Source organism: Poromitra crassiceps, assembly GCF_964638095.1.
Source record: "Poromitra crassiceps genome assembly, chromosome: 29".
NCBI classification, from domain to species: Eukaryota; Metazoa; Chordata; class Actinopteri; order Beryciformes; family Melamphaidae; genus Poromitra; species Poromitra crassiceps.
Window position 1 is genome coordinate 8,636,602 of NC_139641.1, and position 25,425 is coordinate 8,662,026.

General features: G+C 44.2%; 1 protein-coding gene across 2 annotated transcripts in view; it reads right to left on the bottom strand.

Moving 5' to 3' along the window:
* Positions 1 to 1,282: 1,282 nt before the first annotated feature.
* The window catches only part of LOC310799975 (growth factor receptor-bound protein 10-like), a 201,318-nt gene continuing 177,175 nt past the window's right edge, over positions 1,283 to 25,425 (bottom strand). For both annotated transcript variants that reach the window (XM_083662575.1, XM_083662576.1), the window contains 11 exons: positions 24,488 to 24,603; positions 22,738 to 22,812; positions 17,362 to 17,499; positions 15,293 to 15,403; positions 14,972 to 15,070; positions 13,534 to 13,611; positions 12,648 to 12,764; positions 11,398 to 11,464; positions 10,309 to 10,396; positions 7,254 to 7,347; positions 1,283 to 5,905 (listed from right to left, as the gene is read on the bottom strand). In XM_083662575.1, the coding sequence (XP_083518701.1) occupies positions 5,759 to 5,905; positions 7,254 to 7,347; positions 10,309 to 10,396; positions 11,398 to 11,464; positions 12,648 to 12,764; positions 13,534 to 13,611; positions 14,972 to 15,070; positions 15,293 to 15,403; positions 17,362 to 17,499; positions 22,738 to 22,812; positions 24,488 to 24,603 (1,130 nt within the window). In that variant the 3' untranslated portion in view covers positions 1,283 to 5,758. The remainder of the gene's footprint in view (positions 5,906 to 7,253; positions 7,348 to 10,308; positions 10,397 to 11,397; positions 11,465 to 12,647; positions 12,765 to 13,533; positions 13,612 to 14,971; positions 15,071 to 15,292; positions 15,404 to 17,361; positions 17,500 to 22,737; positions 22,813 to 24,487; positions 24,604 to 25,425) is intronic.

Here is a 25,425-nt window from a genome sequence, read left to right on the forward strand (position 1 = left end):
CATCCTCGCTGTCAGTGGTCCTACTCACCCTCTCCACAACACCCTCGCTGTCAGTGGTCCTACTCACCCTCTCCACAACACCCTCGCTGTCAGTGACCCTACTCACCCTCTCCACAACACCCTCGCTGTCAGTGGTCCTACTCACCCTCTCCACAACATCCTCGCTGTCAGTGGTCCTACTCACCCTCTCCACAACACCCTCGCTGTCAGTGACCCTACTCACCCTCTCCACAACACCCTCGCTGTCAGTGGTCCTACTCACCCTCTCCACAACACCCTCGCTGTCAGTGACCCTACTCACCCTCTCCACAACACCCTCGCTGTCAGTGGTCCTACTCACCCTCTCCACAACACCCTCGCTGTCAGTGGTCCTACTCACCCTCTCCACAACACCCTCGCTGTCAGTGGTCCTACTCACCCTCTCCACAACACCCTCGCTGTCAGTGACCCTACTCACCCTCTCCACAACACCCTCGCTGTCAGTGACCCTACTCACCCTCTCCACAACACCCTCGCTGTCAGTGACCCTACTCACCCTCTCCACAACACCCTCGCTGTCAGTGACCCTACTCACCCTCTCCACAACACCCTCGCTGTCAGTGACCCTACTCACCCTCTCCACAACACCCTCGCTGTCAGTGGTCCTACTCACCCTCTCCACAACATCCTCGCTGTCAGTGGTCCTACTCACCCTCTCCACAACACCCTCGCTGTCAGTGGTCCTACTCACCCTCTCCACAACATCCTCGCTGTCAGTGACCCTACTCACCCTCTCCACAACATCCTCGCTGTCAGTGGTCCTACTCACCCTCTCCACAACACCCTCACTGTCAGTGGTCCTACTCACCCTCTCCACAACATCCTCGCTGTCAGTGGTCCTACTCACCCTCTCCACAACACCCTCGCTGTCAGTGACCCTACTCACCCTCTCCACAACATCCTCGCTGTCAGTGACCCTACTCACCCTCTCCACAACACCCTCGCTGTCAGTGGTCCTACTCACCCTCTCCACAACATCCTCGCTGTCAGTGGCCCTACTCACCCTCTCCACAACACCCTCGCTGTCAGTGGTCCTACTCACCCTCTCCACAACATCCTCGCTGTCAGTGGTCCTACTCACCCTCTCCACAACACCCTCGCTGTCAGTGGTCCTACTCACCCTCTCCACAACACCCTCGCTGTCAGTGACCCTACTCACCCTCTCCACAACACCCTCGCTATATGGTTGTCAGACAAAAAAAAAGTCAAACACAGCTTTGGTTTTATAGCAATGTATTAATGTTTTATTCTAATTACAATAAACAGAATAGATCAGTCCCTTATTTGTACAAAAATACCTGAAAAGGTTACAATTAAGATTTATAAGCCATTCAACTATTTACAGATCGAAGCAAAGCACAATGAATACAGGAGCTTTCTCTTACAAAAAGAGATAACAACTTACTGTTTTCTTTTTTGCATTCCCTGAAATACATAATAGTTAATATTTTTTTTATATATATAGATATATATCTTTTTTTGTAGTTTACTCATTTGTACAGCCACTGTATCTTGCGTTGTGACAAAGGTGATGATCAATGGTTCTGTTGCTGCAGTAACCTTCGGCTCCCATAGCAAACCCAAACTGCAGCAGTGTTTCCCACCGGATTTTGAGTATTTGTGGTGGTGGACCGCAGACCCCCTAGGGGGGTGGGGGGGCATGCCCCCCCGCAAGATTTTTTAAACATTTTAAAGTAAAATGCATGAATTTGGTGTACTTTGAGAAAGCTTAAGAGCAAAATTAAAAGGCTAGATCTATGAAGAACATGTCATCATTACTGTGCTGTGGGTTTACAATGACAAACTAAATTTCTCCCTATAGGTCAGGGATACTCAACTTGCTTTGCCACTTTCGTGAAATGATAGAAGGCGAGGGGCCAGTTAATAAACAAACAATATACATTTTTCTGTAGCGGATTGTAGGTTTTTGGGGTGTCAGCCGGAGTTTAGGCTGACAATGTTGTGCACACCGGATAGTTACTTAGGTTAAGTGCCTGGGTAGCGAGCAGATGGCGGTATTTGACAATTTAGCAGCTAAATCATAGATTATTGAAAGATATTCCATATTCCAGACTGAAATGCTATAACATAAGTATTGGCCAGAATGACATGAACATTTATTGGACACTTATTCAGCGGATATCTTGCATGTTGCGTTCAGGTGCACTGTAAAAAAATAAAATAAAAAAATTCAGTCAACATTTTTTTGTGGCGGCCCGCCACAAATTCCTTTATGTATGGGAGACACTGCTGCAGTTCAATAACTTGAAATACGAGGGTTGGTTCTCAGTCGGCTTTCACCAGAATGCGTTATGTTCATCAAGTATACTTCTTAAATCGCTAGTGTTTGTTTTTTCCCCGACCTCACACCCCGGAGTGTGAGCGGTTGCCTCCTCCCCGTCACTCAGTCCATAATGTCAGGTCAGGTTTGTGCACAGAGAGAGAGAGGGAGGAGTCAGAGGCACTATCTGTGGTTATAGGCTACCCAAACTGACGCTGCTGCGCTCCTCTATCCATTACATTACAACTGTTTTTGAGTTTAAAGAAGGATTGCATTTGTAGTAGAACACAGGATGAAATGAGGAAATTAACCAATTGGTATTAGATTGTTTTTGTTTTAATTACTAACAAAATTGTGGGGGTTCCCTCCTTTTTTGAGTTGGAAATGTGACTATTTGGGGAGAGAGAGAGAGAGGGGGGGGGGGGAGCTTTAAATCAGTTCAGGTAGCCAGGCAAGTTATTTTAGGCTTCTTTATAAACAGCTTCGAAGAGAGAATTGAGAATACCTTTAAATTATTTGATTATTTGTGTGTGTGTGTGTGTGTGTGTGTGTGTGTGTGTGTGTGTGTGTGTGTAAAGTAGTACTGGATCTACTTTGTTTGCGTAATTTTTCAAGTAATCACAAAAACGCACCGGCGGTGGTGCTAATGGAGCTTAATGAAACAAAACTTCAACAAAAATAATGATGCATCCATCGACACACTGTACATAAACTGACAAAAGTCCAATAAGAGATCTGATTGACCAGTAGTTTTAAAACGTGCTCCGAGTCGACCCTGAGCAGCCCAGTTACATTCATTTAAAAAATGTACATACCCAAATCCCCTGATTTAGTTAAGATGTGTTCGTTACTTGAATGTACCCGCCAACCGCTTTGTTAAATTTGAATCTACTCCTCCTCTGTTATGACACTTGGTCTGGTTCTCTCCTGACTAGAACCTTGCTTATGTTGTATTAAAATCGCATGTGCATATATAACATGTGTGTTTGGCTAAAAACATCTGCCAAATGGGAAATTGTAATTGTCTGCCAAAAGAGAATTGTAATTGTCATTACAGTAATAATTAATAACGCTGGTCAATTATTTCAACCCTTGACAAAAGAAAACAGTACAGAACAGCGCTGGGGGTGGGGGGGTGGGATCAAAAAATTTCAAGTAATCACTCACATCAAGATAAATAAATGCATTTTGCTGAAACAATACTTAAAAAAAATGATTGAGTCATTGCATCTTAGTTAAATAATGGTGACCATGCACAGAGTGTCAATATAGTGTGGCTATTCTGTATCTCAACTGTTCAATATAGCTTAAGATTACCTGTAGGTCAATACTCAAAGCGATGGCTCTTTTTTTTAATGTTGCATCACAGGTCAAATACATCTCTACTGATCCAAACGTGGACTCAATCAAACGTTCAAGATTTCAGGTCTAGTCCTGGAATAAAACATAAGTCTTCCCAGAGTGAAAGATAGCTGTAGCTGGGCTTTGCCCTTCATTCCGTCGTGCCAGACGCGATCAATCAACCCCCGAGAAGTAACGGGCTCCATCTTCGATAGCAACTTGAGCCCAGGTCTGCTGTACCGCAATTAACTCCACTGTCATTAATTACAGCGGCTCTATCACACACTTGGGCCAAAACACAAGTGGAAATCCTTTTAAACACTTTTCTGTGTTTGACTGACCTTGGCTGGCATGAGGGAAACAATTGATTTTTCTCCTGAAACTGTCTTGTCTGAGACATACAGAAAGGCAGGCATATCCAATGCCTTCAAACTAACTCGGATTTTGAGAGTTCGATCCATGTCTGTTCTCACTGCTATCACTCCATAACACAACAGGTACCAGAGGCAACACAGTCCACTCGCCAAATGAAGAGACTCAAATCATCAAGATGCGCCCTTGCTGCATTTGTAGTCCAAAGTTCTAGTCCTTAAAATTCCAGTTTTATTTGATCTTTTGACAAAAAGTAACGGTCGGCTATTAAGAGTGGGTGAAGCTCCTGAAGGGGATGCTAGTGGTTAATCCTCCCTGTGCTCTGGTGAGGCGAGTCAGACAAGCAGCCGCTCCAACTTCCAAGAAAATCACCACTGCATACTTGCACCAACTGCACCAACCGCCAACCTCCTCCAAATAAGATACCTAGTTTCACTTTTCAGCATTGCAATCCCCAAAATAGTAAGTAAAAATGTATAGCTTTATCACTGTGTTGTTCCACGCTGAACGACACTGATCTGATTGGTTCATATTGATTTTGAGGATTCAAAATGGGCAGAGCAGAAGTGAATACCCAGAGTAATGAATAGTTTAGGGAGCTGCAGCTGTGCGGTTAGAATAACGACTAGAGAACGGCTCTTATTGTAACTTATGCCATGTGAATAAAGAGCTACAATGATCCAGAATTTAAAACACAATTATTCAAGAGCATATTGGCGATAATACAGAATTCCAATGCATGTATCAATAAGAAAAGAAAACCCTGTGTGGTCAGAGATGAGCACATTCTGATGGGGGTGGACAATACAGATCCAGTGCTGTCCAGCGAGTGTTTTTAAAAGAATAACCTTTTGCGGTTCCAGATTTTTCCATCACAATTTTTTTCCAGGCCAGTTGGACCCCAGACAAAAGGTTTCAAAATCAATTCTCCCTCCGATGTCTCCAAACCTCAAAAGGATTCAAAAACAAACCCCTCAGCATCTCAGCAAAGGTTTTTCCTGTTGAATTCCGATAATGTCCTTACACGGTCTGTGCCACTAGAGGGCGGTGGTGCCGTGTCACAGTAACGTGACGGCGAAGAAGAAATCATGCATCCGTCAAAAGGCTACTTACTCCGAGTTCGATGAGTGCAAAAAAAAAGAGAGACAATCAACCCTCCGTCTATAAGGTGAGGACACACCTGAACACGAGAGTGCTGTTTGTTTGGAGAGAGCAGAGCGGTCCGGACGAAAACCTTATCGTCCTGCTGATTGTCCGGTGGAAGGAACATCTAGTCCACGCTTGAGCTGTGCGATCAACTCGATCGTCTAGTAAACCTTGTGGATCGATGGGTCCAAGCTTATTGACTCATGGGTAGTAGGATCATGGAATATGTTCTGACAGCGTTGACCAACAAATCATGGCGGGTTCATTTAAGTTGAACTAGCTAATCTCTCTTCTTCTCTTCCGAGGAACCCGGGGGAGCAAAGCTGTGCATCCGACTCCTCGACGAATCGGCCGAACACCCAAAGAGTCAGCGGTCTCCGCCGGGCAGACTCACAACAAAATAAAAAAAAAATGGCAAAACGACAAAAACGTTAATTCACCAGCTTCTCGAAAACGATCAAAACTAAAGAACAGACCGACGACGACGGAGATGATTCTTTTCGTTTTTGTTCGTTTTTAGGCAGAGTCAGGTCAAAGTGGCAGGGATGGGGGATGGGGGATGGGGGTGTCGAGGAGGTGTCATAAGGCCACGACGGTGCACGGGTGTCTCAGTTTGCAAGGCAGCACTCCTCTGTTGAGCTGGTAGAACTCCACCAGCTGAATCAGGTCGGTGAATTTGGTGGAGCCGTCGTCCAGGCTGAAGAAGATCTGCCCGTCCTCTTCGCACTGCGGGGGGGGGGGGGGGGCAGCGGGGACACGCCCACATGGAGAGAGAGAGAGGGAGAGGGAGAGGGAGAGGGAGAGGGAGAGGGAGAGGGAGAGGGAGAGGGAGAGAGAGAGAGGACAGGGCAGGGTGAGAATGAGGAACATCGGACTTAAGGGACTTAAAGTCCCTGGAAACCAAAATCCACAAAAACCTTCTAACTATTAAATTTAGGGTCTTATGTGAGTAATTGTGTGCCTCAGAAAGTAAGTTGACATTACTTTCAACCCAAACCCCAAAAATCGACACTTTTCTACAAGGTCTGGATTTCCATTTCCTCATTGAAGAGAGCGGAGCGCGCGGTGCTAAAATGCATGATCTTATCATGTCATAAGATTGAATCGAATCACACACACGCACGCACGCACGCGCGCACACACACACTGACACACGCACAGTAGCGCAGCGGCAGAGAGCTCTTCCTCTCTGTAAACCCTGTCTGTGCTATGTGCCGAGCAACGCGCGGGCGCGGACACACACACACACACACACTTCATCTCTCTTTCCTTCTCTCTCTCTCTCCTTCTCTCTCTCTCTCTCTCTCTCTCCGTTAACGGAGAGAGAGGTCTCCTCCGAGCAGGTCTCCTCCGAGAGAGAGAGAGGAGACCTGCTGCAGACGGGACACGCCCACACAGTCCGCAGGAGAAAATACACTCTAAAATCTAATTGATTCTCATGACTTTTCCCATGACTGTCAAACCTAAATTTATATACTTTGCGACGTTCATCATCGTTCAAATTTGACTGGTGGCTTATTAACATAGGCTCCTGTGATGTGATTAACTCAAAATGCTAAATAATAAAAATTGTTGTTATTTTTTGTTTTTGCTCCTACTGAAATGTTCTATGGTCACTCATGATTCAGTAGGTCACGGGTTAGCTTGGTTCCAGCCACAAAACTGGTTGTTTCTAAATGTCTATGGAGAAAATGAATGGGGAACTCTCTTCCGGGGCAAGAGATATCATGTGACTGTTCAGCTCTATACAGATAGACCCATTTCACGGGAGGGTTTCCAAATTCCAATCATGGAAGTTGGAAACCCTCGCGAGTGTTTTGCTTGCACCTGTGTTTACCCTGCCTTTTTGACACAAAATGGCCCCCGTGAGAAGGGTCTATTGTGTGGGACAAACAGATTTACATTTTTCATTACAAGACAATGTGATATTCTACCCACAGGGACTACTCGTGTAGCATGAAATGTGATCAAATCACGATACATCAAAAAATCGCCTTTCCCTGTGCAAGTAAATAAAGAAATAAATAAATATACATAAATAAACATGTAACAAAAATAAGTGAGAAATGCCTACCGGTAGTATCTGGAAATGTTTGATCTTCTGGTGGTGGCACAGTGTGAGCACAAACGCCTTGGGGTTACTCTGACTGACTCTCAGCAGAAACAACCTGCGGGGGGAGGAGAGAGAGGAGGAAGAGCCAACTAAACATCTTGCAGTCAATAAAGTCACCCTATCTAACCCTATCTGTGAACATGGTATAAGCATGGGATTTGGCCTCTCAGTGATCCAGATTAATCAATACGTAACAAGGCCCGGAAACCCCTTTCCGCCAAGGACCTCACCAACAACCCCCCCCCCCCCCTCCACTCACAAATGCACTACCTCCTCCTGAACTTAGCTGAACTCCCCCCCCCATAAAACTGGAACTCATATCTAATTTAATGCCTATTTAACTTGGCCTGTAAATTTCATGTACATTCAACTCTTATTTAACTCCGACTGTAAATTCATGTAAATCCACTGCCTATTTAACGTCTATTTAACTCAGTCTGTAAATCTCATGTAAATCCACTGCCTATTTAACGTCTATTTAACTCAGTCTGTAAATCTCATGTAAATCCAACGTAAATTCATATTTATCATCCACAGAACACTTCACCACTCATGTACATATTGTATATATTGACTCGATTTGATTGCACTTGCAACTTTGTGATTGTCTTTAGTTATCTTCCTACTTCTTATCTCTGTATATTGATGTGACCGCTACGCTGCATACAGACACTAAGACAAATTCCTGGTATGTAACTTGCATACTGTGGCAATAAAAGTGATTCTGATTCTGAAGAAGCTCCATAACTTCATGGATATGTGCATCTATCGCCGCTTTTCCACCACATGGTACTGCTCGGTTCAACTCGACTCGCCTTTTTTGGTCTTCCGTCGGGTGATACTTTTTTAGTATCACAAAAAGTAGACTTTTTTAGTGTCACACGAAAGGTGATGTAAAAACACTGCAGACTACTGATTGGTCAGAGAGAATCGCCATCATTATGCTAACAGAGAGGCAAAGTGACCGCCTACTTCCTGCTTCAGCACTGTACCAGAGATTTTCATCCGCCATTTATTTTCCCATAGACATTTCGTAAAATGTTATATATAGACCAAATCAGCGGGGATGTTTACATTTACTTCCTGTTACCCCTGGGGTCCACACATCATAATGGCGGTGGACGGCACAAACTGACGTGTTGAAGACAAAAACAGACAAAGAAGACAAAAATGGTTCGTTCGTGTTGTGTTGTTTTTTAATATCATTCATAACAACACTTTCACTAACGTTAGTGGAGACCAGACTAGCTAATTTACCTGTTGGACCAGACCAGAGTAGACTTGAAGCTAAATTAAATTAACGTGGCGTCAGTAGCTCTGTCGTTAACGAGTCTGCAAAAAAACAGCGAGTTTGACAGTTGTAAACAAACGTTATTAAGCTAGCTAACACTACATAAAACAAACACAGAAGAATGGCTAGATACGTCGGACAAGCATGTTTACCAACCGTTTAACCATTTAAATTGAAAGTACCGGTAGTCGGCCGAAAACAACGAGAGAGTTTGACAGCATTTATTTGACAACACGCACATTTAAACCTGCCGCCTTCCCAAAGTGGTACCCGGAAGTAATGTTATTTACATGGTGACGTCACGGTGATTTGGTCTATATAGATTATATATTTAGAATCGGGTGAGACCATAGAGCATTTCACTCAGACCAAAACTTAAAAAAACTACATTGAACAAATATTTTCTTTGAATCCGCAATTTTTGATTCGAGTGAAATTGTACTTGTCTTGCTGCCTTCAGCCTCTTCTGAAATAAAATGTGTGTCCCTGCTTGGCCTCAACAGACAGCCATTTTCCGTTGTTCTTGAAAGAGATGAAAGGCTGGGGCAATCATATCATGACATGGCAGGTGTCAATCAATCTTCATTTCAATTTTCTCCTCCAAATGAAGGAGAAAATTGCGCCTAGTAACCTGGCAGAATTTCTAGCCCATAAACTGACTAATAAGTCGGTCGGAGACTCCAGGTGGGCAGGCAGCGCTCATGCATCGGATTGTCCACTCCGCTCCACACGGAAGTAGCTGGCTGCCAGCTAGAGCCACAACACGCTGAATCCCACTCGATTTGGGCGCAGAACACCCCAGGATTGGCCAAAGTCAAATCACGTTCCCCAGGGTTGTCAAATCAAATCACCGACACGCTATTATGGCCCCGCCTCTCAACCCTGTCATCTCAGACAAGATTTGTTTTCAGACTATGAAACGTCTCCGAGCCAAACGCCACTTCGGTCCCCGTTGGGTTCAGTTCGTCTTTAAGGGAAGTAACTGTATAAGTTGAATTGTTACATGTATGGACGAGTAGGATATCCTTGCTGTGACTATTTATCAGTGTTGGGAAAGTTACTGAAAATTGGTAATTAGTTACAGTTACTAGTTACTTCTCTCAAAAGGTAATGTAATTACTTTAAAGTTACCAGTTACTTCAAAGTAATTAGTTACTAGGGAAAGTAACTTTTGCGTTACTTTTAAAAGTCCGCTTCGATTGTTATTAATGCACACATTATGTTAGTGTTGCTGTGCCACAGTGTGGCATTGAACCTTCGCTTATTGGGGAGGCTTATAGCCTATCAAGGTCATGAGCCTCTGGGGCTCTGGCTGCAGCTGCAGCTCTCTCCCCGGACGAGGTCTGAGGATCAGAAACTGGGTAATCCTCTGAAGTTGTCCGTTATTTTCATGTCCTAAAGTAACTAGTAACTAGCCCAGTTACTATTTTAGTAACTGTAACTGAGTTACTGAATTTGAAAAAGTAATTAGTTAGATTACTAGTTACTGAAAAATGTAGTTAAGTTACAGTAACTAGTTACTCCCAACACTGCTATTTATACCGTTTCACGGCACGGCAGCTTCATGTGGGCGTCACCGTGACGACCAGTGGTGGGCGTGATGGAGGACGTCTTATTTATTCTTATTTATGGACGACCAAAAGCGAGTCAAGGCGAGACGAGATGAGCTCTGCGGTACTCTGCGGTGGAAAAGCACAATTTATACTGACTCCAGATCAGTCTTACCCGTCCACTTGTCCCTGCTGGTGGATGATGCGATGAGATTCTTCTCTGGTTATCCTGCCGTGGAACCACAGCTGGGCTACATGGATGACTGCGCACAAAATAGAGAGAAATTGTGTCTGACAATTTCCTTCAGATTGTGACTTTGAAGTTCAGCTGAACCCAAAAATGACTTTTCTTTTCTTTTAGTTCAAATACCTGGGTATGCAGTGCACCTATTTAATAATGTATGCAAACAAAATCACAACAATCTAATTTCTTTCGTTTTTCACACTTTTTCACATCAACAGTTCATTTTTCAAGATTTCATTGATAACAGTAATGTACAGTTTGCTGACGTCACCCAGTACTATCAAATTTCTACCCCATTTCAACCAATCATATCACGACATGCAGCTGTCAATCAAATCTTCATTTCAGGATAATTTTCTCTTCCAAATGAAGTAGAAAATGGCGCCTAGTGCCTGTCATCTGGCAGAATTCCTATCCCATAAACTAACTACTAACTTGGCCAATTGTTAGAAACATGAACAAAAAACAAAAACTATAATCTCTAAGAATGCAAAGAAATGTAACTGGCTCGTTAAAACGCGCATTCCAGGGATATCGTATCGCTACAGCAGCGATAATGGCGCGCGCATCCCAGAGCTTGGTTGTCAGGGGTCTCCCCTCGGAGATTCCAGGCCGACGTGCTGCACTCTCCGCTCGGCAACACGAAGGCAGCTGGCTGCCTGCGGCTCGCTGAGCTCCGCTCCTCTCGTCAAAAGGCTCTTCCCGAGGGGAGCGCCACAACACGACTGAATCCCACTCGATTTGGAGGCGGAACACGCCAGGATTGGCCAAAGCCCAATCCAGTCCCCAGAATTGTCAAATAAAATCATCGACATGATACTATGACCCGCCTCTCAACCCGTCATCTTAGACAAACTATGTTTTCAGTCTGAAACGGACTCATATGCACGTGACGAACGGGTTCAGTTCGACTTTAATTAAACTGCAGTCATTTGTGGCTTCAGCGTGAAACCGAGGACGTTCCTGATCGGGTTCCCCCAGAGAAAAGGGTCAAGCGCGTCTCGTAGTGTGAGCGCTTACCTGAGCTTAGCGAGGAGTGGTGCAGTGGACTGTGGCAGCCCAACATGTTCATTCGTTGAGTCCTCTTCTGAGGGAGACGCCACAGACACACAACACAAACCGGTGATCAGTTCACATTGACTTAACACTGGAGAAACATCTCACGTGTACATGGTATGCTACAAATGTACTAGGCACAACTCTATAGTATGTGTGATATTATTATGGATATGTGAGTATGTACACATCTCGTATATATTAATACAGTAGTATAACATGTTATTACAGTACAATACTGTCATAAAAAGCCTATAGCTATAAAACAGGAGGTAGGACTTGATAAGTATTAACTTCTTCCTACTCCTTTTCGGGCATGATAAACAAATGTAAATTGATTGTGAATTTGCTGTCTATTGGATGCTGTGAATTCCAATTGACTATGATTGTTTGCCACTTCTTGCCTATATTTCTTTTATTTTTTATCTTTGTTTTGTTTTTGTTTTCACCATGTTCGAAATAAATCTAATCTAATCTATCTCACTTGAGTTTAGGTGATGAACCAAACATTGGTCCTCAGATAGTAGAATAAACTGTGTCATGAGTATTCTAGTCATGTCAGGTGAGTAGCACTGACCCAACCATATTATTATTATTTATTTATTATTATTATTTTTTTTTTACACTTTTTATAGGGGCAAAACTGAGCGTCACATCCTCTACAGTTGGTACGCAGGATTTTCTTAAATTGTTATTCTAATAGTAGAGTGTGAAAATCATCATTATGCCAGCATTTACACAAGACCACAGCCCGCTAGAGTTAACGAGGCCCTTTACACCTGGCGTTAACATGTGTTTTCTGTGATCAGATTGCAATCAGATTGTGTTTTATCACTTGAAAGTACAGGTGTAAACACCCCCAAAACGCATTGAAGAAGGATTGCAATCTGATCGGCCAAACCACCTCCGGAGGTGGTCAGGGATCCAGTGTGTGTACACATTGAACACAAGTGTAAATGCAATGTGTCCTCTCAATCTGGATACAGCAACTTTATGCGGATTGAGAGGACAACCATTTCTGCAATCAGATCGCAATCAGATTGCAGAAAACGCATGTTAACGCCAGGTGTAAATGGAATCAGGCTGAAGTGATAAAATACAATCTGATTGCAATCTGATCACAGAAAACGCATGTTAACGCCAGGTGTAAATGGCCTCTTAGTGTCACTTGTGATGGTCCTTCACCCATGGGTGATGGTGATGCAGTGTCTCACCCTCCAGGCGTGTCCCTCCTCCAGGGCGGCGCTCTGAGCCTCCACAGGGTTGTCGATCACCCTGCCTATCCTCCCTGAGAAATCCATGGCCACCAGGGAGTTCTCCGACACACTCCGCTAGGGGGCGACAGAGATACATGACAGTCACACAGTGGACTACAGAGGCGGCACGGACAGAACTGACAGCAGCATGCAGACAGAGACAGCACATGACATTAGTGGGGTAAGAATGTAGCAGAGGTAAGTGTTTGCTTCATGTATGTCATCAAACTGCTTATGTTAAGTTATGTTAAGTTGCTTATGTTATGCAGTGTTGGGCAAGTTACTTTCAAAATGTAATATACTACATATTACTAGTTACTTCCATTTGAAAGTAATAAGTTACTTTACAATATTACTGTCTGTGTAGAGTAACTCGTTACTTGTTACACTACTTTTGCATTACTTTCACCAAAACAACAGCAGCAGCAGAATGACATCGCCGCCCCGGAACCATCCCGAAAAATAAGTTCAACCGCCTTCAAGTCAGTGTAAACAATCCAAAATTCTGAATGTTATTCTTTTCCTTTGTTATTGTCATCTGTAGTGGTTATTTCCACAAAAACACACAGTTTGATTAGGAAATTATTGTATCTTTTTTGAAATATGTGCTTTGATTTAAAAAAATGTAACTCAATTTGTAACTTGAGTTACTTGACAAAGTAACTGGTATAATATTACTGAAATCCTATAAGTAATAAGTTATATTACTGAATTACTGCTAAAAGTAATATATTACATGTAATATGTTACTTTTGTAATGAGTTATCCCCAACACTGGTTATATTGAAATAGAAAATGCAGTGATGTGTGTTTCAAAGTGATTTGAGTCAAAACGGAGACTTACCACTGGTGCTGAGAAGTGTGAGAGTAAAGTTTTCCTTTGCTGAGGAATCTTATAGTTCTGGTACAATACAATCCCATACTGTGAAGAGAAGGGGACACCATTGGTCAAATAAACCGTCAAATCCTTGATTATTAATTGAATAAATAATGCTACTGCATAGTTTTCACAATGGCATAGTGGCATAACAGCAAAATGTGGAGCAATATTCAATAAAGATTCTGCAAAGTGGTGTAAGCTAGTGTCCTCTAGAGAGAGAGTGGCGTCAGCGGAGGACCAAAATGCGAGACTCATTAGCCAATGAACAGCCAGGAATGGGTCTCGCGCTACTTTTGCATGCTAAAATAAAGCTGATAATGTACAATTTGATTCAAGGGATGAAAAACCCTTTCAAAGTACAACACAAACTGTCTATTTTGCTGCAACTCGACAGTGCTGCTTTTTTTTTTACTTAAGAGTTCCAGGACCTTACTTCCTGGAAAAAAACTGGTCCATTGGAGTGAATGGAGATGTCGGGACTCTTCTATCTACATGGCTCTGGTGTAAGCTACAACAGGTGAGCCAGTAGTCTGGTCCACTGGGGTGTTAAACCTGTTTTTAGCCTGGCTGACACCCAGCTTGAGTCAAGCGAGTCTCGCCTTTAAGACCCAGACTCATTAAAACCCGCTAGTACTCTTCTTAAGGGCACCGAGCAGAACTGGGTCACTGACCTCATTACAGGTCCAAACCCAGTTTGAAGAAACGCTGTTCTAGTCTTTTCTGAACAAAGTTTGGTAACTATGGGCTCACAAAGCACAACATAACTATCCTGCAGAGTATCTCTCTTACCTCTTACCTCTTAATCCTATTTTTAATGTTGTATTCTTTTACTCTTTTATCTAATCCGCTGCCGATTTTTATGATTTTATTGCTGATTTTATTGCTGATTTTATTCTTCCCTTACTAAGGGATTGGATGATTTAAACATACTGTGCAATAGGGCTGTGCAATCGTGTGCCTTAGCTGGCACTCTTCCTGTGTTTTAGTGCAATGCTGTGACTGTGACCGTGTCTGTCCTGTGTTACTGTGTCTGTTACACACGTATGTTGGTACAAAGCACTTTTTGCCCAAGACAAATGTCTCTCCTGGGACAATAAAGTTTATCTCCATCTCATCTCTCATCTGCGTGGGTGTGATCACAACAACAAAAAGAAAAGACAAAAAAGCAGGATAGTCAGACAAGAAATTGGCCTATAAATAGATGCGGCCTATAAATAGACGAGGCCTATAAATAGATGAGGCCTATAAATAGATGAGGCCTATAAATAGATGAGGCCTATAAATAGATGCGGCCTATAAATAGACGAGGCCTATAAATAGATGAGGCCTATAAATAGATGCGGGTGCTATGAAATATAGTGGAAAAAGTCAGATGAGTAGTATTTCCTCGTGGTGGTGGCACCTTAAAGAGTCGGAAGGCGGTCATCCAGCAGGTTCTGCTCTGCTCGTCCTCGGCACACATCATCCTCAGCTCCTTCAACTCAGCACGGCCTTTACTGGGCTGTCAATCAAACACATTTCAGCCAATCAGAAATAGAGAGAATAAACTGTTGCCTAAATAGCATCCTATTGTGGGCTGTATTGACTCAGGTGACAGGGGACAATGACGATATACATTTGTCTTTTATCTGTTGACTCATCAGCAGTAGAACACATCAAAAATAGGAATATATGATTGGGTGACATTAAAGTAGCGCCCCGTCTCCCTCTGTCTGACACTGACCTTGATGCAGAAGACGTGCTCTGTGGGCGCGCTGTAGTGCTTCTTGCCTGTGACGACAGTGAAGATGTTACTGTCCTCTAGGTCTGCTAGTAACTGTAGATGTCTGGGCTCCTGGAGACACAACCGATACGTCAGAACATCAGATATAGTGAGAGACAGAGACATAATGCAGACAGACAAAGACCACCATCAATAAACAAAAAGAAGATGATTCCTTCAAGGTAGAAATGACTGTACCACTGATTATGTTAGGAAGTTTGTGTGAAGTTTGCTGGATCTTAGGTAAGAGCTCGTGAATGGTGATCGATTACGATTAGAACCACAGAGATGTCTTTCAGGCAGTTTATTTGAGATATCAGGCAGAAGCAATATACAGAGTAGCTAGCAGATAGATAGCTTACGGATTGCAGGGAAAGGGGAACCTCGTGTATGAGGTGCAGAAAGGGAACCAGCATAACAGAACATCACTTTTATACCTCCCAAATTCGAGGTATGACATCATTGGTGATGTCACAACGTCCCGGGAGGTATGACAGCATCGATGACCTCACAGGTGAACTCTGACATCATCACCGATGATGACACGGCGGTGACATCACCATTGCGTCGTGGGCTCCTCCGGTTCGTGGGCGTCAATTGCCCCAAGAACAGGCCTGATGGTGGGCCATGACGGAGCCTTTTCTACAGATTAATTATGAACATTTGGGCCCGATCCCAATAGACCCTTTGCTTCCCCACCACATAGCCCAAAAAGTAATCCAGATAGATCAAACCACTACCCCCTTGTAACTCTGTTCCGAGTGCCAAAGTGGAAAAGTGAGGGGGGGGACTCGAAAACTAGGGGTAGGGGTAAAAAATAAGAAATGGGATTGGGCCTTACTTTCGGATGACTTAAAATCCTAATATGACATAACTATACCAGTGTTTCTCAAAGTGTGAGGCGGGCCCCCCCTGTGGGGCGCAGGGGGAAATGCAGAGCGGGACCAATGTTTTGACGTCTGACTTCTTTCCCGGTGAGCAATAAATGAACCCCGCTTCTGTAGTGACTTCGCATTCATTCCATGGATGCTTCATTCATATTGTCAAATATTTGAACTTGTTTTGTTTTGTTTTGCACAGGTTGCACTTAGGGATGTCAATTTTCGGTTAATTTCACTTTCGATTAACCGACGCTAATAATCGATTAACCTATCGGTTAATTCATAATTTTTTAATATTATTATTATTATTTTTTTGTCTATTTACTCAATGAGCTCATGCCCAAACAAGGCGTGTCTATTTAGATGCTGAAATGTTAATGCTTTTTGTGTTAGGGCTGTCTGTCAGTGTCTGTGCCGGCGCGCGTGTGTGTGCGCGCCCCGGATACGCTGCATGTTTGGGGAGAAATGCGTTTAATTAGAAGTAGGCTATAACATGCTGAGTGATATAGAGTGGACCTGCTTTCCCCCCGCTGTTGCCTGTCGGATACACGAGAGGAGAGCGTGACAAATTCATAATTTTTTAATATAATTTTTTTTTTTTTTAATATTAACTGATAGACCGACAGCAATAACCGAACAACGACGTTAGCGACGGTTAATCGATTAACGGTTAACCGTTGACATCCCTAGTTGCACTTTATTGTTATTATTTTGGAAAGATGTGCAGTGCAAAACGGGTTCATTGCAGCCACTAACACAGTGATAATAAGACTCAATGCACATTTTTCTTGCCAAATATTTGTTATTTTTTGCACAGATAGAACTTTATTGATATCGTTATAGCAAAGTGATTAGTGTTTTATCTGATGGAGCAATCTGGTTCACTTTGTTTGTTCTAGCAACGTGATTGCAATTTCTGTTTGAAGTTGTTTTTTTTATTTGGACAACATTACTGAAAGAAAATAGAAAGGAATGGTCATGATCTTGATGTTATTTCAATAAAAGTTAAACTTGGACCCTTTTGTTCGAATTTTGTTGGGGCGGTGGGGCGTGAACATTTTTCCTCCTTCAAAGTGGGGCATGACAGAAAAAGTTTGAGAACCACTGTACTATACTAATAATAATAATAACATAATATTACGTTCTTACCTTTGAGGTTCCTTTCGTAGAGCAGTAGAGTCCTGAGCGCCGCAGGAACAAATACAGCTTCTTCCAGGACTTCCTGGCCAGCTCTTTAACATACAGATGGCCCTGGATCTCTGGACAGCTGCTGGACGCCAGGAAGTTCTGAAAGGGGGAGCAAGAAAGGTGTGGCCTTCAAACACGGCTGTAAGGACGTTTGTGTGAAGTTTGCTGGATCTTAGGTAAGAGCTCACGGGCAGTGATCGGTTAGAACCACAGAGATGTCTTTCAGGCAATTTATTGGAGATATCAGGCGGAAATATCAGGCAGAAGCAACATACAGAGTAGCTAGCAGATAGATAGATAGCTTGCAGGGACAGAGAACCTTGTGTATCATGTGCAGAGAGAGAACAGGACCTAATTAAACATGATAGAACAACACTTTTATACCTCCCGCGTTCGAGGTATGACATCATCGGTGATGTCACAACGTCCCGGGAGGTATGACATCATCGATGACCTCACAAAGTCACGTCTGACATCACACAGTCTGGAGACAGCCGAGACCGTCTGACATCACCGGTGACCTCACAGGGGAAACTCTGACATCACCGATGACCTCACAAGGTGAACTCTGACATCGTCACCATTGCGTCGTGGGCTCCTCCGGCCCCACGAACAGGCCATAGAGAGCTCCAGGGATGACGTATTTTGTAGGCTGAATGCGGAAGTCCCGAACTTCCTGGTTCTTCACTGTTTCTGTCTATGGGATTTTTTAATGGGTTTTTGGCGCGATGCTTCAAATAATGTCTGTGGGCAACACAAGCTTAATCAAACGCGAGTTTTGAAGCGTAACTGCGAGCGCTAGAGGTAAAAAGCTTGTGCTAAGCTAATCCAGAACTACACACAGCGTCGCATAGGCGTCCACGCATTGATTGCGAGAGAAAGAATTTCCGCGTTCACTCGTGATGACGTATAATATCCGCGTCGACATTGTAGTCTCATTTAGCCGTTTGCTAGCTAGCCACCCTTTTAACGGCACATAAAAGCTTCAAAACTCATAAAAGTGGTCTTCATGTGTGAAGATGATGTTACTAAACACTGGTTCGCGTTTGATTAAGCCAGCGTTGCCCAGAGAGATTATTAGAAGCATCGCGCCAAAAACCCATTCAAAACTCCCATAGGCGAAAACTGTGAAGAACCAGGGCTGTTAGCATCGATGATTTCCGGACTCGTTCCTGGAGCTCTCTATTACGGAGCCTTTTCTACAACGGCCCTCAGAACATTTTGCTGCAGCTGTGTGTGTCTTCTTGATGCCTCCACTGTCATCTAGTATGCACAATATGTTCCCACTGAGTTGGGCTGGCAGGCTCTTGGCATGGCACAAAGTTTGCATACAGCATTGGTGTTTTGACTGTATCACCTTTGAATGGGTCGTCACCAGTAGGGATGTCACAATATATCGTCCCACGATATATCGCGATATCAAAACGTGACAATATGTATCGTTGAGATGAAATCTCATATCGTGAGAAAAAGAAGCTGAACATGGTGGCACTGATCTGCATCTGATTGCATGCTCGCTCTCCTTTTCATTGCTTTGTTTGAACAGACGAGGGACGTTACAGACACACGGAGGATGAAAATGGTGAAATGACTCAAATTAGCGTGGAGGACGCCCCCTCCACTTACATATCGATCGCAAAAAGATATTGTTAAAATATCGTAACGTATCGTTATCGTCAACCCAATATCGTGTATCGTATCGTATCGTGAACTGAGTGTATCGTGACACCCCTAGTCACCTGGATCTATTAGTCATGTCTATTATAATTTGGAAACATATTTCTTCCACTCAGCGATAGGGGTGTCACGATATTTCGTCGCACGATTTATCGCGATATCAAAACGTCACGATATGTATCGTCAGAAAAAAATGACGATACAATTTTTTTTTTTTTGCTCCTGAATAATAATAGAACAAATTTAGCAGAATCAACACGCATGAGTGAGGGGGCAGACTACTACTGGCATGGCAAAACAGCTCAAGGGGTACATAAGATTACATAAGTTTAGGGACCATTGAGCATGAGTTATTTAAGAAATAGATTGTATACTTTATTTTTCTTTCACCATGCAACAAACATTTAGTTTGTGACAGTGTGACACATTCTATTGCAAGAGAAGCATTATCTTCCATGTTGTTTTATAGTTATTATAATAAAAATTTACAAAAACAGCATTTGTTTTGTATTTTGTGTACCGTATTTCAAATGAAAGACTATTTTTCCAGTATTTTCCCAGGGCTCCCTTGAAAAGAGGTTTCGATTTCAACGGGACTCACATGGTTAAATAAATGGTAAACAAATACATAAAAATTATTTACTTTTGTTAAAAAGAATATTGTTAAAATATCGTATCGTATCGTTATCGTGAACCCAATATCGTGTATCGTATCGTATCGTGAAATTAGTGTATCGTGACACCCCTACTCAGCGATGCTTACGACATTCAAGACACGCCTGGTTCATGACAGTCGCTGTCATCGCCGTGGTATCAACTGTAAACAGTTAGTGAACACAGTTAGGGAGCTGATGGCAACATCTGGCAATATCACGTTATTAAAATGTTGTTTCAAATGATCGTCAAAGTTGTACGGGGCGCTGCTGTTAACCCCCACTTGCATCAGCTGTCGTCAGTTCTGTAACAGCTGTGTGACCCTGAACACATGATTGGTTGTAACAGTTCTGTAACAGCTGTGCGACCCTGAACACATGATTGTAACAGTTCTGTAACAGCTGTGCGACCCTGAACACATGATTGTAACAGTTCTGTAACAGCTGTGCAACCCTGAACACATGATTGGTTGAGTTCTGTAACAGCTGTGCGACCCTGAACACATGATTGTAACAGTTCTGTAACAGCTGTGCGACCCTGAACACATGATTGGTTGGCTTTCTGTGATGACATAGATCGGGGCCAGTTCTGCAGATGATGGCGTATCTCATGTCGTCGGTGCTTCTTGACATCCTTCGCATTAGAGATTTCCATTTCAAAACATGCATAAGAGAAGACATAAAGGCAACGTCTCTTATGTAATGTGCCAAACCTGAATTCCCAAGACCTGAAAGACCTGAATGTCTTGTACCGTAAGCTATTGGAGGATGGACTACTTGTTCTCCCGCTGGTTGAGGCTGACACAGAAGTAGACGTTTGGAGCTTGCGCTCTTTGGTGTTTCACAGAGAGATCACACCATGAAAGTGGCGAGCTGATTTGGAATCTGTGGCTTGCGGCTGGAAGGAAAACGGTTCAATATCTAAAGCACATGTTTCCCAGTGTTTTGGGCAAAACCACCTCCGATGGGGCCTCATCATGCAGGAACATTTTGCTTGAGTTTGTGGAGCGCGCCTTCACACGCAACATCTCGTTCAGAAAGCTTAAGAGGGGAGCTCAATTTAAAGAAACTACTTATTCACACTACCTTGAAAAGTCAGTGCATCTCAATCTGTGGGGTAAATTTATGGAATGGTCTGGAGTTGGAACTCAAACAAAGCACCAACATGGTACAGTTTAAAAGGGTGTATAAAAGAAACATACTTAAGGGGTATAGAGTTGAGGAAGGGCTATGTTGATTATTTTTTTATTTTTTATTTTATTTAAGTAATTTAGTGATCAGAGTAGATTGTCTATATGATGCCAAATTCATACATTGTATGGGTATAGTTATGAGTGTATTATTAATAAGTATTATTTATAGATATATAGTAGATAGGTAGATAAATAGAAAATATATTTATATTTTATGGATTATATAATGTTATATACAGATAGTGATATATTTAAGAAATCATAGAAATTATTATATACATTTATACTTGTAATTATCAATATGGATATTGATGTTATAATAAGGGGGTAGGAGTATATAAGTCTTTACTTCTTCCTACTCCTTTTTGAACATGTTGAGGTTGATCAATGATTGCATTTTCTTTTTAATTGTTATTTTTATTTTATTTTTGTTGCTTAATTTTTATATCATGGCTTTCATTGATATGTTTTATTTTTTTGTTTTATCTGCAAGTTCAAAATAAAGATTATCAAATCAAAGCGTTCTTCTTCTCGAGCGGCTGCTACACCGTGCTGCCGCTTTGCATTCACATATGGCTCTTGCATAATGGCGCATATTGGTAACACCTGGCTTTCGACGGCAACACTGAGCGCAAAGACCTTCTATGGAGAGCAACCCGGACGCCTGACACACCCCCGCACCCCGTTCAGTGAACTGACCCGTTGCCTCTTTGCGGAGCAGAACGGAGCTTTGCCCGGGGGCCACTTTCGTGAAATGATAGGAGGCCAGGGGGCCAGTTAATAAACAAACAATATACATTTTTCTGTAGCGGATTGTAGGTTTTTGGGGTGTCAGCCGGAGTTGAGTCTGACAATGTTGTGCACACCGGATAGTTAGTTAGGTTAAGTTAGTTAGGTTAAGTACATACATAAGTGCCTGGGTAGCGAGCAGACGGCGGTATTTGACAATTTAGCCGCTAAATCATAGATTATTGAAAGATATTCCATATTCCAGCCTGGAATGCTATAACAGAAGTGGAGTATTGACCAGCATGACATGAACATTTGGACACTTATTCAGCGGGTATCTTGCATGTTGCGTTCAGGTGCACTGTTAAAAAATAATAATATATATATACATATATATATTTTTATTGTTGCAATTCCATCGCGGGCCACACAGGGGCGCCCGGGCCGCCAGTTGAGTATCACTGATCTACACGATCGGCGGGGGGGGGGGGGGTAAAAGCACCCACGGGTGGAGGAGGGGGGTGGATTCCTGCTTGTGGTGGGTTCTGTCTTCTGACAGCTCCATTACATGAGATGGTGGGAGAGCCAGACTGCATGTATAAACCCTCTCTCTCCACTAAGACCAAAGCTCTTCCAAATCCCAGGAATCCTTTTTTTGTCTGCTCTCCTCCCGGGCGCTTGGGTCTTTCTTCAGATCTCTTCACGGTGTTGTAAAGTGGCGTGCGGTGCAGGCAGGTAGCGTGAATCTGTGCTGTGCAAACATACGGTAGGCTAGCAGAGGCGGCTGCACGCTCTATTTCTGACTGCTTAATTCCCAGCCGTCATACGTGTGGGGCCCTGCGGTGCGTCGCACCGAGACAGTCATGTGTCAACAGGGGATCAACAGTAGTTATTACTACAGGCTCAGGGACCAGACACACTGTCTCAGGGTCAAGGGTCAGGTATGTCAGCTCCATGTGCGCAGCGTCTGGTGTGGTGCTGAGTCTGAAAATATGCGCGCACTGCAGTGTGCGGCTAAGACAGAATGTGTGTGTGTGTGTGTGTGCGTGCGTGTGTGTGTTCGTGCGTGTGTGTGCAGTCTGTACCTGCAGGAGTTGAGACGGTGGAATCGTACCATTGCTTTCCTGACACCACGCAACCATGTGCTCCGGGAAAAATGTCTGGTGGCAGAGAGAGAGAAAGAGAGAGAGAGAGAGAGGGAGGGAGGGGAGAGAGAGAGAGAGGGGGGGGGGAGAGAGAGAGAGAGGGGGGGAGAGAGAGAGAGAGAGGGAGGGGGGGAGAGAGAGAGAGGGAGAGGGGGGGGAGAGAGAGAGGGGGGGGGGAGAGAGAGAGAGAGAGAGGGGGGGGAGAGAGAGAGGGAGGGGGGGAGAGAGAGAGAGAGAGGGAGGGAGGGGAGAGAGAGAGTTAGAGATAGAGAGGGAGGGGGGGAGGGAGAGGGAGGGGGGAGAGAGAGGAGGGGGGGAGAGAGAGAGAGAGAGAGGGAGGGAGGGGAGAGAGAGAGAGGGAGGGGAGAGAGAGAGGGGGGGGGAGAGAGAGAGAGAGGGGGGGAGAGAGAGAGAGAGGGAGGGAGCGGAGAGAGAGAGAGAGAGGGGGAGAGAGAGAGAGAGAGAGGGAGGGGGGGAGGGAGAGAGAGAGAGAGAGAGGGGGGAGGGAGAGAGAGAGAGGGAGGGAGGGGGGAGAGAGAGAGAGAGAGAGGGAGTGGGGGGAGGGAGGGAGAGAGGGGGGGAGAGAGAGGGGGGAGAGAGAGAGGGAGGGGGGGAGAGAGAGAGGGAGGGGGGGAGAGAGAGAGGGAGGGGGGGGGAGAGAGAGGGAGGGGGGGGAGAGAGAGAGTTAGAGATAGAGAGGGAGGGGGGGAGAGAGAGGGAGGGGGGAGAGAGAGGAGGGGGGGGAGAGAGGGAGGGAGGTTGTGGGACGGGACAGAGACAGAGAGAAAGAGAGTATCAGTCACTGTGACAATAATTGTAGGTTCAGATCTCCTGAGACAGAAAGAAAATGACATGTCACACTCATTAGTCTCAACTGATGCAATATTTCACAATAATAAAGAGAAGGAAGACAAGAAGGAACATTCCCTTCATTTTACAATCTTCTTAAATCAAATGACCGCAACAATACTGGGCCATCAAACTGTTCACTTCAAGAGATGTTGGCATTAGACTGAACTGCCTAACTGTCAGGTCCGTTCTAAGACATTAACCCATTGATACTTGATGCAGCATCTGTGTGTGTATCCCATTAAGACCGCCAAACGCGTTGACGCGGTTCGCGTCGACGTGCTTTTGTAACTAACGTTAAATGCCGAGCGGGTACAGCCATCGGCTCCTCGCAGTAGCTCGTAGCTTAATTCTGAATGTTGCCAAACTTCATTCATACTGACGTTTTATTTTGAAAATGGCTGCCAACTCGCGCGCGGCTATGGCGTAATCGCGTGTGTCGCGTGTGCAGGCACGTCAGAGTTCCTGAAATGTGCCGTCTCAAAGCGATTACATGGAGCGCTCAGCGGGGAGCGTCTCAAAGAATTTCACTCTGGAGGGTGGTTTCAAAATGTGTCGTTTCCTAAGCGCGAATTCGCCGTCTAAAAGCGAGGCACTAACGATACAATAATTCCCCGTCACCATAGGAAACCGTCCTCGTGTAAAGGGCCCCTAAAACTGCAAATAGCATTCTTGTGCTTGTAAAAGAGCAAACATTGAAGGAACTGGCAAACAGCGCAAAAACAAAATCCACAAATAGCTGAATGGCCCCACATAAAAATGACATAGATAGGCCAAGGTGTGAGATATTTCAGCGAGCAGAGAGGCTGGGAGAGACAAGGCCTGTTGAGGAAACCATTACCAGGGGATTTCTGAAGAATTCATATTTGGCATAGTTCTTCCTGAAGAGGAATCTACTGTCGCTGTTCATGGAGGACTGCACCTGCACCACCAGCTCGTGGTCCTCTAGACAGCGCTCTGAGAGAGGGGAGAGAGAGAGAGGCAGAGGTACAGAGACGTTATCGTCTGGAAGCCCTCTCTGATGAGTTCCCGTCAACATTTAGACGCTAACGTTGATTAGAAACATGTTCCATTCAAAGCACTTAAAGGTCCCAATTCGTGCAGCTGTAACCTCTTAAAAACGTGTGTCTCTGGTCCATAAAACATGATTCTGGATTAATTTGTCGAAAATATAGCAACCCCGTTTGTTCTGACGGAGTTGTCACTTCCTCATCTCGTCGCTTCCCAAGAATGGTCTGTTTCTATAATATATTCAGAACTAACAGTTCCCATTGGCCGCTGAGGGAGAGCCCGCCCCAGGCTCCCAGCGGCCAATCAGATTAGCGTCCGTGGACCAACACGCTAGGTTGTGTCCACAACTAACGTTAGCAACGAGCTATCGCTAACTTAACGGTTGCTACGCTAAAGAGGACATCTCAAAATGCCTAGACTTACCGAATGCACCTCCGCAGTTGCTGGATCACGTACAGTTGGCGTCGCTCCAGCTAGAAGTGTTAATTTTGTGGCTATAGACAAAATGGTGCAGGTAGCTTGTGTGAGTGGGACCGCGCGCAGTATGCTTGAGGACCATCGTGACGTCCCAATACCCCGTCTGGGGAACAGAGCGTTAGGGGGCGTGGCTTGAAGGAGACTGCAGGAGAGAGCTGGATAGGGACAAATCCAACTCTGGCAGTTCTGAGGTTGTGACCACTCATTACAGGGAGGGATGACAGCAGTATATATGCATTTACAAGTAAAAACAGCTTTTGCACGGAATGGGACCTTTAAGCATGTTGAAAT